This window comes from Cyprinodon variegatus, unplaced genomic scaffold (assembly GCF_000732505.1).
Source record: "Cyprinodon variegatus isolate N-32 unplaced genomic scaffold, C_variegatus-1.0 Scaffold124, whole genome shotgun sequence".
In the NCBI taxonomy this organism is placed as follows: Eukaryota; Metazoa; Chordata; class Actinopteri; order Cyprinodontiformes; family Cyprinodontidae; genus Cyprinodon; species Cyprinodon variegatus.
The window spans coordinates 142-16050 of NW_015150577.1; the positions used below are offsets into that span (position 1 = coordinate 142).

General features: G+C 38.0%; 2 protein-coding genes across 2 annotated transcripts in view; one reads left to right on the plus strand and one right to left on the minus strand.

Annotated features, from left to right (window-relative positions):
- Positions 1–371: 371 nt before the first annotated feature.
- Positions 372–10122, plus strand: LOC107085415 (USP6 N-terminal-like protein; the record flags this gene model as incomplete). Its single annotated transcript, XM_015375716.1, has 11 exons — positions 372–419; positions 526–606; positions 933–1040; positions 1137–1246; positions 3114–3162; positions 5990–6110; positions 6400–6494; positions 6625–6690; positions 6789–6888; positions 7271–7423; positions 8626–10122. Coding segments are annotated over 11 exons (2283 nt in total), but the record flags the coding sequence as incomplete, so codon positions are not given.
- Positions 10123–11514: 1392 nt separating this feature from the next.
- The window catches only part of LOC107085413 (ubiquitin-conjugating enzyme E2 variant 3-like), a 12432-nt gene continuing 8037 nt past the window's right edge, over positions 11515–15909 (minus strand). Inside the window, exons 10-12 of the mRNA XM_015375713.1 lie at positions 13238–13322; positions 12991–13114; positions 11515–12164 (exon numbers count right to left, since the gene is read on the minus strand). Of these exons, the coding sequence (XP_015231199.1) occupies positions 12000–12164; positions 12991–13114; positions 13238–13322 (374 nt within the window). The 3' untranslated portion in view covers positions 11515–11999. The remainder of the gene's footprint in view (positions 12165–12990; positions 13115–13237; positions 13323–15909) is intronic.

A 15909-nucleotide genomic window follows, 5' to 3' on the forward strand; every position in this document is an offset into this window, starting at 1 on the left:
AAAGCATTCCAGGATATATCGGCTTGTCTAGTGACAATAGATGATCACTACTTTTCAAGGTGCAATGTGAGAAATTTCGAGTCCACTACTTTTTTCATCCACTAGATATTCTTACACTCGTCTAAAATGGTGTAACCACTGTATAGTGCCTATATAGGGATTAGGGCAGACATTTGGATACAGCCATGGATTGTTCTTTTTACAAATGAGTCATGTCATGTAGAATGCCATCTAATTAAACTCCTGGGTGTAGTTTTTTCTTTTTAACTTACTGACTTTTGTCTATTAAATGTTTCCCTCTATGCTAATTTATATTTTCTATTTAAAGAAAATGGATGCATCAATAATGTGTGTGTATATCTGATTTTTTTTGCTCCAGTGAGAATGAACTGCCAACGCCCACTGCAATTGAAGAGAAGGTAAAGACTTTCTTTACTGAAATGCATGCTCAGATTTCGCTCGTCGTGTCATTCCTTTTTGCCCACTCACTCATGCACCGATGTGGTTCTGGGATTTTTTTTTTAGCAAAAGCAACAGGAGTTGGAGCGAGTAGCGAAATGGCTGAAGATGGTGAAAAAATGGGACAAGTACAAGAACAGTGAAAAGGTTAACAGCGTCTCACATAAAACGCTAAGATCTCGGTTTGGCAGCTATGCTTCTTTTTCTCTTCTATGGCTTGTATTACTTCCATGCCTTTTTATAATCTATTTTCCATTTCCTTTTAAAGCAAAGGTCATTTTCTTACTCACCCCCATAACTATCCACAATTTCATGGTCAAGACACTCAAAGTAGAATAACTACAAGCAACAAGTCCTTGAGATTTAGTATATATAAATACTCATGAATATGTACCACCACCTTCTGTGATTGATGTGTTAAAAACAGATTTATTTATTTTTTTATTATTTAATTATCTTTGTGTGTGTTTCAGCTGGTGAAGCGGGTGTATAAAGGAATTCCTCTGCAGCTGAGAGGCCAGGCTTGGGCTTTGCTTTTGGACATAGAAAAGATTAAAAAAGACAATCAGGGAAAATATGAGGTATTATTATTATTTTATTATTATGATTTTTTAAATAAAGCACAAGAGATTTTGACAACTGTTAGATGTGATTGTGAACTGCTTTCTCTGGTCCAGAAAATGAAGCAGCAGGCTCGAAACTTCTCAACGGAGATCAAGCAGATAGACCTGGATGTCAACAGAACATTCAGAAACCATATCATGTTTATGGACCGCTTTGGAGTGAAGTGAGTTCTTTATATGTCTTTTAGTTTTATGTTGCACATATTAAACAGTTTGATTTGATACATAAAACTGCACTAAAGTCTATATTTACTGTCATTTTCAACCAGCAGACTTGCCAAACAATTTTTAATTAACTATCTTATTTGTTTTGGCAGCCAAACAAATAGATCAGCAACACTTAATTAGAGTTTTGCAATAACCATTGACCAAAAAACAAAGCAAAACAAGCATTCCCTTTTGTTTTAAAGTAACTTCCTTAGTGTACCGTAGTTGTTTTCTGACATCTGATGTGTTTTTAAACTTGCCCCCAGTGGGATTCCTGCAGGGTGTGACCCCTGGCCTAAACTATAAAGCACACTACACGGTTGCAACAAACCGGAGTGGTGGTTTCCTCCTCTCAGCATTTTATTAGCCTTCCTGTCAGTGCACAAAGCCCCACAGGAAATGGCATTCATGCAGAATGTGCACCGGTGAAAAAGCACACATGTGCAAAAATACCCCTGCAGAAAACAATGATGCATTTCGCACTAATTCAGAAATGTATCCAACACCTTTTTAAAAGCAAGCATCATATTCTGCTGGTTTCTGTTTTGTTAGCTGCGGCCGTAGAAGCCACTTAATTTGTCTCTGAGTGTACAAGAGCGCTTTCTTCTTTCCCTTTGTATTGCACTTCCCCTTGTATTCAAAGCCAGTGTGTCCAAAACAGACCAAACACCGCTTCATCCTGCCTGACTACCCACTCCTTCCCTGCAAGTCAACAGCTGTCCAACAGACACTGAGACACAGAGAGCTATTTAAAGCTCCTTTCCTGTCTCTTCCAATGGACATGTATTTGTCATTGACGCCTTGAGGGCAGATGTCCTCATTACATCTACATTATGTTTTTCTTTATGCCCCCCACTCACAAACACATTCATATTCACAAACAATAGGTGTTTTTGTGCTGCAAGCGGCTTTTTGAGACTCTAGATGTAATCGGACACAGATGCAAACCTCAAAATGCTTCAGTTTCAGCTCATATTTTGCAAAACCCTTGCACCTACATTTTCCCATTTTAGACAAGATCCAAAATCTTAAATTAATTTGATTTGAGGGAAACCCAAAACAAAATACTACATAACTGTAATATGAAAGGAAGTGGATTTTTAATATTTTAATTTTTTTGACTAAAATCTCAGTTTTGGATGCATTTGTATTTGGCCCCTTTATGCTTATAGTATTCCTGGTGCAACAAATTGCCCCATCAGTAAATAAAGCCTAACATGTTTTATTAAATTCTCTGTATAACTGAAACTATATTACATTATGGTGGTTAATTTCCAAACCCAAATTAAACTTAGAAAATATGGCGGAATTTGGGGAATTCATTCCCAAAAACAACCGAGCTTCCATTTTTATAAAAAGATGGACAAGAATATCAGTCTCTAGAAATTATCCCCTCTTCAGGTATTATTTTAAAGTCATCATGTCTGTAAAATACCTACTGATGGTGGCCAAACACACAAGCAGAGCACACCTCCAGAGTTTACAGAACCATAAAATATTTTACTATGTTAACAGATATTTTTTCATACTCTGTTTTGTTTTTCAAATTTCAATGAAAAACAGAGATTTGTAGAATTAAAAAAATACTGTTCAAGGTGTATGAGCATGTTTTCAAGGTGCCGGATGTCTGCATTAACATAACCTATTATTTGAATATATATATATGTGACCTAATAGATCTGCCAATATTAACTTCAAGATCACTAAATAACGTTGTTTTTTTTTAACTGATCTCTTTGGACAATATACCGATGATTTTCATGGCTGTTTCCCAGGAACCACATCCATGTTTTTACAGGTGTCCTTTTTTTGTTCCTTTTCCAGGCAGCAGGCACTGTTTCATGTACTGGCAGCTTACTCTGTCTACAACACGGTAAGTGTTTTCTGAACAATGTAGATGTGCATCATAACCTAAAGTCTGTGTTGCATGACAGAAGCATTTTGAGTGTGCTCGCCTTGCATCTGAAATTAAGACATCAGCGCCGCAGCAACCACTAGTCCATCAATAGTGTTGGTTGGTTCCTGGTCAGATTCAGCAGAGAGCTTGCCAAACGCTATCGACCCATCTGTTCTCACTCTTTAGAGCCTTGAGTGAGATCTTTTATTTATGAGTGTGGCTAAGCCTGATCTGCTCAATCAGAATGTAACAGTTCAGCTGCCAGCAAGCCCACATCCACGTTTTATTCCATTAAACCAAGCTCTTCATCGAATTATCCATGAATAATCTGTTACTGACAAACAAATCTAATTGGTAGCAAACCTAATGGCTGCATTTATGTAAATTTAAATATCCTGCTATTCACACTGAAAAAAATGTCTTATAGAACCACCTCAGTCTGACCAGACTGATTCAGCATCAGTCAATCAGATTTCAAGAATGATAAAAACCTGGATAGATATTTATCTGGTAGATATAACTGTGCACCTGCCATTTGTAGGAGCATATTAAGCTATTAAGTTCTCCTTTCATGTCCATGGCTGCATGACAGAGGGTTTGATGATTGTAAAATGTTAATCCTGTTTACCTCTCCCTCTTTCATCAATAGACTGTAATTCTTAGCTGCTGGTGTGTGAACGTCCACCGCATTAAACTCAGTCCTGCACTGAGTTCATTAGATTCATGGGCTCCTTATGGATCTTTCTTTTCAATCATTGGTCTTTTATTAAATCCTCTACACATTAAAAACATAACTTGTAATGGTTTTCATTTACCCAGGTACAGAAGTGGACAATTCTCCTTAACACTATAAAGATATTTTTTAAAAGGCCTTGAAATAAATGGATAATTTGCAGCTATTGTGTATTTGCAAACCATTTCTCATGTTAATAGTTTTTTTACTAAATTAATGGCGGCTCCTCTCATGATGTTTTTCAAAGAGACTTAACTAAAGTGTTTTTTTTAATTAAATTTTATGTTTAAATGTACAAAGTTTATAGAAATGTTTCACCAGCAATCCAACCCTTTTTTTTCCATATTTAATAGCAATATGACATGACTTAGAGGTCCATTGCTTTTAGCCACTGGTCAGGAGGCAGAATAAAGAGCCATATTTAAGTTCCTACTTCTGAGGTCTTCACATACCTCTCTGAGTGTGTGAACACAAGCAGTCACCCAGGTTAATGCTATTTTTAGCTGATTCGAACAACCATGTTCCATTTAAAGATATAGTTTTCATTGAATCTTTGGCACAGTATCACTTTGTACAGGTTGAGTACCGGTAACTAAAATCCTGCAAGGTAAAAAAAAAAGATCTAATCAGTGCTGGTGGATGCTGTGTGCAGGTACAGATTATACAATAAAAGTCATGCAGGCTTCATAGTCCAGCATGCAGTAGTGTGGAGTGGGTGGTATCAACTATATCTTACTGTGAGCAGGATAATAAATTAACTTGGGCGAAAAAAGACTCCAAAGCTCACTGTTGGAGAGATGCAGAAAAGAATGGCAACTTCAGCTCACTTTATCTTATTTAACCCAATCTTCAACCAGATCTTTGAGAAATGCTACATTTGAGGTACATTGATGTTTGAAATAAATATCTGCTGGAATCTTCTAGGAGGCAGAGAAGGGGGTTGTGTTTCCAACAGGATGATGTATAAAAAAACTTGTAAAACTCCTAAAAATAATCTTTACATATTTTTGTGTTTTGCCTACTTTAATAGATTGACTCAAAGATTTAAATTCTTTAAATTTCTCCGTGGGAAATTATATTACCACAATAAACCACGCATCCTCTTGTGGGATTACAAATGTATCATCATCTGCTAATGCTCATTTTTATCTCATCTTTATATAGATCTGTTTTAATCTCTGATCACAGAATCTTTCCATGATAAAGAGGAAGTACATGTAAATACAGTTTCTCTGTCCTCAACTATAATTTATTTCTATTGCTATTTTTTTCCTCTAAGAGCCACCGGACTGGACATTTTGTATATCTAATTGAATGTTTTCATTTTTCTGGATCTTTAAAATATGCAAAAAATGTTCAACAGGGTTGTTAAAAAAGATTGTACAGATAGCTGCATTTGGGATTGTTGCTTTTACCTGATTATTACCCTACACCAGGGAGTTTTTTTTTATCAGTTCCTCTGTGGAAGAGGTGTTTGCCAGAGGAAATGGGCATGCGTTGCTATTTTTTTTTTCCCTTTTACCCTCTTCTCACACAATGCTGAAAAGAAATTGGGTCAGTGGGAGAGCTAAGAGAGACAGGAAAGGCAAAATAGAGAAGAGGATGTTTGACTTTTTCACATATGTGCTGGTAGAGAAGAATGTGGAGAATGTGCAGTTTGACCTCTCTTTAACCTTAATTATATTTACTTTTTTGCCTTGAAAGGATACATGTTGTGCCTCTATTTCTATCTGAAAAATAATCCCACTTAATATGGAAAAATACCCAGTGTGTGTTTGTGTTTCCATGTTTGCCGTGGGCTTGTTTCATGTAAATCAGTGAATCAGTCAGTTTGGTGGTAATTCAACCAGAAGAATGACATTACTGAAGGTGTATATGTAGCTCTGCAAATGTTTAAAAAAATCTATCAATGCTTTTGGTTCATCTTTAGATTGAGTACTGCTTCAGTCTAAACCATGCCAGATTATTAGATACTTTCTATCCCCTACATTAGGACCTATGTGTGTTTGTCATAAAATTATGAAATTACCGCTCATTTGTCAACTCAAACTCTGCTGTTTTTTCTCCCAGGAGGTAAGCTACTGTCAGGGGATGAGTCAGATCGCTGCGATATTGCTCATGTACCTGAATGAGGAAGATGCCTTCTGGGCTTTATCCCAGCTTCTTACAGACAGCAAGCACTCTATGCATGGTGAGGATGAGGAAAAGCCGACCCATCTAACTTTTTAAAACCAGATTTATCCTTTAAAGTTATCTTTTATGTTGTAGCAGAATTTGCACAGTGGTAAGTCATGTAAAAACTAGATTTTGTTTTGAGGTTACCTTTGTCTGGTTTTAAACGGTAATCAATCTGAAATATTTGTGTTAAAAAAAATGAATATTTTGCAGCAAATATTTCATTTCTCTGTAAATGTCCTGCCATCTCTGATTTTACCATTTATAGTCTGATTTTTTATTTTTTTTTTCCTTCACTGTTGCAGGATTTTTCATTCCTGGATTTCCCAAGCTGCAGCGTTTCCAGACTCATCATGACCTCATCCTCTCGAAAATGCTGCCTAAGCTTAAAAAATACCTGGTGAGTTCCAGTGTGCAATAATGGCCCAATCCTGTTGTTAAGCTGGTTTAAAAACAGAGATTTATAGCAATTTTTTTTAAATATTTTTACCCTCACAGACTCAGTTTCATGTTGAATTGTTTTCCCACAGGACAGGGAGCAGATGACAACAGGGATTTATTCAACCAAATGGTTTCTGCAGTGCTTCATCGACAGAGTATGTCGTTGATGTTTTCTCAAACATGAACTGTCTACATATCTTGTTTCTGTTTTTAACTATTTATTCCTTATTTCTGACTTCTGTTTTCATAACAGACGCCCTTCACCCTCACATTGCGCTTATGGGACATCTACATTTTGGAAGGAGACAAGATCCTTACAGCCATGGCTTATACAATCCTCAAGTTACACAAAAGTGAGTCTTAAGCCCCTGCTAAATGTTGCCTTGTCAGATTGTGCTGGGGAAAAAAATCAGGCAAGATGCTCTTAAGCCCAGACACATCTGTGATACATAGGGTGGATTACATGGCAAGCCTCCTCACGGTTGGTTGCGTCTTCACTGAATGACTTGCATTAGACAAGTGGCCAGTTGCTGCGGAGAGGAATCAAAAGCTGACTTTTTATTGGTTAGAGCTAAGCATTGCCTCAGCATGTTGGTTGATTTCTTCCAGTTAAAGGGACTGTTGAATCATCAACACAACTTCTTACTTGGAGTTTACCCAACAATAGGAATAATGGAATTTTACGTGTTTGGATTTATTTCATTGTTTATCCATCAACGTATTATGTTTATCCAGAGCGGCTGATGAAGCTCCAGCTAGAGGACCTGAGGGAGTTTCTTCAGGAGGAGCTGTCTCATTCGTTCATACTGCCGGACGATGCTGCGATTGAACAGTTACAGGCCGCCATGTCAGAGCTGCGCAGTAAAAAGCTGGATCAACCTCCTCCAGGTGCAACTCGAATTCCTTTCCTCTGTTTTTCTTAATATTCCATTTTAAAGTCACAGAAAAGATCAGAGAATACCTATCACAAACTTAAAACCCTAATTGTCTATAGTGTCAATCAAGTGAAACAATTTAAGGAAATAATTAAATGTTAAACAGTACTTGTCTCCATTAGATGAAAATATCCCTGTTTTTCAGACTCTTTTAGAAAGGTGTTTTCTCTTTAGTTATAGCTGCAAGTTTTTGGCAGCAAATACAGTGGCCTGAAAAAGTATTCACCCTCCCTAGTTATTTTGTGTTTTTGTCTTAAAAACTACAATTAAAATGAGTTAAGAGTTTGCATAATTATATATAAAATATATGCCTACAACAATTTTTATTGTGAAGAAAACAACAAGTATAAAATAGTAAAACGTAAGCATGCATAACTGTTCGCTCCCCCCTAAATTCACTACTTGGTAGAAAGATTTTCAGGGCAATATAAAGCACTTGGCATGTATGGACATTCTGTGCAGGCCACCCTTCTGAAAAACTTGGTAATGTAACCTGAGAGGGTCGGATCCATCACTGAATGAGGCGTGTGACCCAGAGCCGCTGTACCGCAGTCTGAGCTCCTCTCAAACATTAGAGCAAATAAATAGAAAACTTACCTGATCAGTTTAATTTTTGATTCTCTGATTTAGGATTTAATGTAGAGGGGTGAATGTAGATCTATCTTTAAAAGTAACTCCATGACTTCTCAATCTGCTGGTTCAAAGTGTTCTATCAGATTCCAAAACACAGATGGAGACTTTATTTTCCATCAGTGCAGCGTTTCTGGTTGCTTCAAGCTGTGTTAAACCTGGTAGGCACTGGTCTATGGCCTCTAGTGGATAAAAGTTACATTGCTGATTTAAATCATACCTAATATGCGACTTCTATAGGTGAATGATTTCAATTGATTTAATTTAAAATAAAATGCTAAATAAAAATGAATGGCTTATTTTTTTTACTTGTTCTTTTGCAATAATCAAACAATATATCATTTAGTTTCCTCTTTAAAACTGATTTGTTCTGTTCTAGCTCTTAAAATCCTGTTAAAAGTATGGTTAGGTTTTTGGCTGTAAGGAGAGAAAAAAAGGGGGTTTGGGATAGGATCAGTTTTGCAAGGCACTGCATTTTTCTTCAGTTCCATCCATGTGATGCATGTTTTCTCTTTCCTTTTTTAGCCAAGTCAGATGAGCTGCCAAAGAAGCCTCTGGGTCAAGAGAGACCAGTTCTTCTTCACCCATTGCAGTCTAACTCTCCTCCGGAGGTCAAAATAAATCATCAGACAAACAGCAAGCCTATTTCAGAGACTGAGAAACTGGAGGCAACTTCCAATCATCACGCTTCTTCAATGTCTTCATTAGTTGTCCGTGCAGAAGGAACACCTTCTTCCCTAAGGCACTGTAAATCACCACTGGTACCTCCAAAAGAAAACAAGCCATCTATTGAGGTAGGGATGGGTAGAGATATGAAGAAGTTGCCCCCAGAGGTTAACCAGGAGTTAGGAATACAGGAGAACCAAGCGACTGACACAGAGTCTCAGGAGGGATCAGTGGATTGGCCTCCACCCTATGAGCCCTCCCCTTCGGATGCTGTGACTATGCAGACAGAGGTTGACATTTCGGACCTTCCTGACCTACCCCCTCCACCTTTGTTCTACCCTGAGCAGACTGACCAGCAGTTTCTTGGCAGAGAGTCGCCTAGCCTAGGGCCTGAGACTCATCCTGATTCGCACCTTCGCTCTCCATCCCCTTGTCCAGCCTTACCACTGGCTGCTTCAGTCAGGCCATCCCCCAAACCAAGCCCAAAACCATCCCCTCACTTCATGAAGATAAGTACTTCTCCAACAAAGCCTCCATGTCTCCCTGTCCACACACCACCCTCCTCATCGCCTCCCAGAGTCCCACCCACCAAACCAACCAAGTTCCCAGTTTCCCTTTATGTTCCTGGGTCCACAGGGGACAGACGACCCTCCAACACATCTCAGTATGATAATCTCTCAGAAGCTGATGACGACGATCGCTTTGTGGAGAGACTACTTGCCTGCACCCTTGAAGAAGCTCCATGCAAACCCACCCACCCTACTGACAGAACCTACGACCCTACTCTCTACCCTGTCCCCCCACCTCCCCTCTTTATTCCTCCTTCCCCTTCCCCTCTTCCCCCATCGATGTGCGTCCTCCCTAGATTGCCCCAAGAGCCAGAATATAAAGGAGAGTCCAGCTGGGTGGATGACTCCATCATCCCCCCTCCTCCACCAAACTTTGCAGACAGATTCAGTCCCTTTCAGTGTACCTCTGGCATCTCCTCAGACCCAACCAGGTCCTTATCACCTGTTTACTCTAAGAATTTCACCAGAGCCCCCAGAGACCATTCTGCCTTCCCAGCACCTTTGCTATACACAGGGTCTCCCCCGTGTCACATCAGGTCCTCAGGACAGTCGCCAATGGGCATCACAGGAGTACAATGCAGCCCGGACTTCTGTAGTACGCCTCCTGTTGGACAAAAACTGCCAAAATCAGTAACTTTTTGATGTGGCAGCTGTTCATGCCCGATTGGCCTTCAAAGCTACTGTAAAGATAAAAGGGCCAGTAGCTATTTGTCAAGAACTGTTCCACGCATGTGTGACAACCATTGTTCTATGTCCAGCTACTGTACCCACTCCTATCGCAGTTGCACCACTTTTAAGGAAACTGTTGTCCAACTCTTATTTAAATCCGATGTCAAACATTATATTAACCTGACCCCCCCCCCTTTTTTTAAACACACTTGGTTTCCTCTTTGTATAGAAGAGTAGTGATCTCATCACAGCTGCACATATCACCATTGTTCCACCTTATGCTATTGTAATTTTGTTCCAACAAGGTGTCTTAATCTTAACATGGTGTACTTAGTGCGACAACTACAACAAAAGGGCTTTCAGACGACCAGTTATCCTCCGCAAACCAAAACATTCAAATGGAAATAAGTAGTCAGGTGTGAGCAGGCTCACACGTCTTCTCAGTTTGTCAAACTCTGCGAAACTGCGTGTAGGTTAAGTGTAGGTTAACATAACATGTCCACTAAACTAGAGTACATTTATGCAGAACTCATAAAACTACAGGTTCCTTATTGTCGTTAACACCAGCAGCAGCATGAATGGTGCAATAAATGACTAATGTAAATACAGACCTATCTTTGACTTGTTTTTTTCAGGTATTTTTCCCCCTCTGTGGTAGCAGTGGATATTCTTTAAAGGAGCTTTGTTTTTGTTTTTTTATACATTGTTACAAAGCTCTAAAAAAAAAACAAAAAAAAACATTTTCTATTACACCTGGCTTTACAGCAGTACTACACTGTTTATATGTTCATGCATGAATAAGATAGGGGGTTAATGTGATATATTGGCACAGACTGTTTTTCTGTAGATGTTTGACTCTTTGATGGTTGCGCCATCTACTGGCCAGAAAACAAAATACAAATTTAGGCATTTTACCAGTCATTGAAACAGTTTGGTGTAATTCTTACGAAAGCAAGCATTTCATTTATTTATTTAAACAAAAAACATTTTCTTTCAAAATGCAGGTTGAGCCACACAGTTAAAGACCTGTAGGGGCTGAGAAAAAGTCTGTTTTGTTCTGTGTCCTATAAACAGTATTTTGTTTTATTGAAACTTGTCATTTCTGACTGTTGCAGTTGGTGTTTTTTTTTTTTTATCAGAGTTGCAAAGTGCTGTTCAACACTTTGGCCTGTTTGCATTGCCTCACTATGAAGTACTGTTTCTGGCATTCAGTTAAGTATGTTTGGCATGACAGGATATTGGAACGTTGCTGAATGTTGTACATCACTGCTCCTGTAAGGAATTTAGGTTGTTTTTATGGAGACCGAGGCTAAAACCAAAGCTTATCTGCATTTACTTACTTGAGTTTTATAAAGAGATTAACTATAACATGTCTTGTTTTTCTGTTCTTCAAACAATCAACATTATTGTTTCCAAATATTTATTACATACCCACAAAATAATGTAGTCCTACAAAATAAACAAGTATCTTTAGATGAAGCTATGTAAAACTGTTTTTTTTTTTTTTTTTTCTAATGAGGAAACAGGATAACAGCAGACACAAAAGCTGTACTTGAGTCAATCTACTGATTTATAGCCCAAACCACCTCTGGATTATAGTGCACATAGTACATCTTCATGATCAAATACCTTGATTTTGACAAAATTCTGTTCACTTTCCAGAAATAAAGTATTCTAAATAGCAGCTGCTGTAGTGATTTAACAGAATAAGCAGCTTCAGAAGATTGTGCTCATCTTAAAGATGTTTTGCACAAAATCCCATGACTTTAAAAGAAAACAAAACATTACCTTATTGCAGCATGACAAAGTGCAAAGCAGGCATCTGAGGCCTTGAACTTAAAATAAAAAGTGCAACTTATATTTTCTTGCATTAGATTATTGCACAATTTCCATGTGTTGGAAATTATGCCTTTGGTGTCTAGTTTTTCTTTTTAAACTTCATCGAAATCACTGTCCTTCATGTGAAGCAGAGGGCATTCCCTGACTGCTCCTCAGTCATATCCTTAACTGACTCATGAGGGTGGAGAGAGTGTTAACACTTGTCCTGATTTTAGAGTCTTCTTCAGGTCCCAGTGATACTCCAGCCAACCGAGCGGATCCATTCGCTCCCAACATGCACGGCAAGCTGAGGAACACCTCCGCGCCTATGCCGCCCCAGCCCTAGGAAAAGGAAAAAAAATGCACTGATGAGATTGATTTAACTGGATAAACTCTGAAGTGCCAATTAAAACAAGTGTATTTAGATTAAAGTAGACCAGCAATGACTAGCTGTTTTTTTTTTTTCAGCTTCTGCAATTAAGCTATGATAAGTACATGGATAAATATTTGTAGTTTTTAATGCATTGCAGCTAATAAAATCCAAAACTACATTTTCTTGATTGTTGAAATATTTTAAAAATCAAAAAAATAGGAGTTCTAATCCAGAAAAGATGTTGCATAAAAGCGGGTCCATGTCTTCTTGAAGGTTCTTTCCCACAAATTACTGCATCACGTTGTCACATGTACTGCATTCAGTGTTGTGACTCTTAAAGTAGGAACCTCTGCTGTCGCTAGTATATTGTGGAGCTTTAGAAAACTTTTCATCAAACTCCTGAAATGGATGTAACTATGCCTGTTGCTAGTGCACCCTTTATAACACTCCTTTCTTCCTCTCAACTTCCTAGTAATAAGCCTAAAAACAGCCCTATAGGTATCTTACAGTTTGACCTACACTTATTGTGGACTTTAATTGACTTTCTGCTGGACAAATATCCAGCAGAAAGTCAGTAAAAACTGAACTTTTATAACCAGAAAGTGGCTGTAACAAAACATTTCTTTGCTAAAACATTTTTTCCAGGCACAGATAAGCCAAAATAAGCCACTTATAACACTGTATAATGAATGCTCATAAAAGAAATGATCTTATATTTTAATCCACCAATACAGCTGTACTATGAGACTTTATAATAGTGAGAGCAGATCTGTTGTTTCCATAACTTCGAGCTACCTGAGCCAGTGTAGAGATCGAATGAGTCTTGTTCTTGTCTGTCAGGATGCTGTTGGTGATGTCAGCAACAGAAAGACCCACAGACCAGGACCGCTGGCCTTGATTTTTCATCAGCCCAAATCCTCTAAATCGAAGAAACATCAGAACAAACAATTTTATAATTTTTTTCTAGAATCTCCCCTTCTATTAACCAAAAAAAAAACCCAAAAAACAATATACTTGAAATCCTTATTTGTGGTGAAATTACCTGTCTAACAATGGTTTGTGGGAGTTGGATCTGGCGATCTCTGGTGTTCCATTAGAATTCAGCCCAACATTACTCAATACAGGAACTGTGAGATAAAGCAAACACTGTTAAGCTATGGACACAATCTAAAGAACACACAAGATCAACTGGAACAGCAACATTGTTTTCTTAACATGATAATGGGCTCAAAAATAAAACACAGCACATATGACCAAAAGGAAAGAAAGGAAAAAAAAAAAAAAAAAAAGTACTAGAGATCCATTTTCTTTGATACCTTTTTGTCCCGAATGTTTGGACAGAATTGATTAATAATTTCATCTCTTTTTTTCTTTTTTTTACATGAGCAGTAATAAAAACATGAAGAAAGGTTTGCAAGAAGAAGAAGTAATAAAAACCTTTTTAGATTCTACTAAATATTTGTTATTTTGGTCAGAGTTCACTAAGCGTAAAATAAGTGTACCTTAGTCTGAAGGCAACAATACAAATTTGTATTTGTGATGTTTATTTCTTAATAAATTAGAATACCGCTGAAACTTTAATGTTTCAGTGGTAAGTCACATGATTAAAACTGCTAAATAAAGTTTTTTAGGGTGCTTTTATTGAAAATATCTTTAAAATAGCCTTTTAATTTGACTCTACTGCTAAAACATTGTTTGATTAACTGACTGACACCTCATTAGTTCAGCACCGATACATTTATAAGTCTTTAGACTATTTTCTTTAATTTACTACGGGTTGGAACTTCCCGTTCTTTAATGTGGATTTGACATCAAGCGCGCCGATGTTAAATGGGTCTGACCTAGCAAACAAAGTATTAGAGCATCCGGCTCAACTCGGACACCAATGGCAACTATGAGCAAGGTGAAAAAACCCTTGTCAAGTACTGTGAGCTATGAGACATAGCAGTTCTGTGTTTTGGCCACAGGTGGCATCATTACAAAAAACTCCATAATGCCTCTTAAAGGGATCCAAAAATATTTGGTAAGGCGAATGAAAAATCTATTTCAATAATAAAAATGACCTGTTATAGTCATATGATACTTTATTCCCTCCAAAAAAACGGATTTGGCTGGTTAGTCAGACAACACTACGCGCAACTGGTTTGATGGAAAGTAGAAAGTGTGGAATAAAAAGCATGAACTGTTGCAAACAGAGGAGGCCTGCACCACAAAGCAGGATTAGTGGGTTAATGAGACAACTTCAGACTCAACCCTGACTTTCCGGTACCACAAAAACTGGATTCATTCTTAGTGAGGCTAGTCACCAAGGTAACGCACTATGAATGCTCCGGGGCAGGCTAGCTTTCAGGACTTGAGTCCTAGAAAACGCTCCACCCAGCAGCCAATCGGCTTTTCTGGAAACAATGACGTGCCCTTTCAGAAGACCCAATTTAATTCAGAGGGGAAAATAACTCAAACAAACAAAACATCACAATAAAAGGACTTAAAAATCAAATAGCAGTTTTAACAAAAATGTGTACTTGACAAATAGAGTAGGTGTTTAAATAAATGTTTCTTTTGCCTCCTTTTTGGCTGCCTGAATTTAACTTTAATGTCCTCATACACCCCTGGCATTCACTTGTTTTTTGCATGGCCATGAGATATGGCCATACAGATATTATGCAACAGGCAGTTTCATATACACCATCTGGGATGCTGAGCTATTCGCCTGAACACAGTTTATAAAAGAAAGATTTTATGCCATCGCAGGCGAGTCAATAGCTGGATGTCTGTGAAATTCTATATTCATCACATTATAAAAAATCAGGCTGTTAAATATATAAAATGGCAAATATATATTGGCCAACTTGTATGATAACGGGATTAATGCTAAACCACCAGGTTAAAATGATTTCACTCACACTTGTAATAATATGATACACTTGTATCATCAGTTTCCAGCTTTATTGTAGCCCAGAGATTATTGAATTAAAAAGTCTAACTGACCAAAATATATTGTCTTTTTTTTCTCTGCTCCCAAATCCTCTTCACTTCAGAGAAGAACGCAAATAACAGTGATTTGGGTGCAGGCAATGCTTTGCCACACTGTTTGGCATCTCTTTCATGCCCTCGCTGCATTTGATTTTTTATTAAGACTGTATTTTTTCCTCTTCGTATTTCTGTAAGAGGAGTTTTTGTTCTCAGGATAAATGCTGTGCTCTCCCTTCTGCGCTCATGATTGTGAATGGTCTGCTAGCTTAAAGCCGCCCATTTATACGTGCCCATTCACAGATCCATAATTATTCAAACCTAGTTTGAGTTAGTGAGTTGATAACCAGCTTGGTGGTACCGCTGATCATGATTGTCATTGTTGTGGATTGTTTAATCTGGAGAGGCTGAGAGTAATCCCGCTACATTGAGCTTAGTGGTACGGTCCTCTGGATTATGATCTTGGAGGAACTTCACAATGATTTAACCAGGCTGCAGTAAGCAAAGAGCGTACTGCAGCCAGGTGTAGCAGGGTTATGGTTGTATTTTGTGTGTTAAACCATGTCTGAATCACAGGCTACTGTCGCTTTTTGACTCAGTTAATTAAAACAAAAGTTTATTCTACTGAATTTCAGGGATCCAAACCTGCCTAACATAAATCTATCTAATCTACACTCACCGGCCACTTTATTAGGTACCCCATGCTAGTAACGGGTTGGACCCCCTTTTGCCTTCAGAACTGCC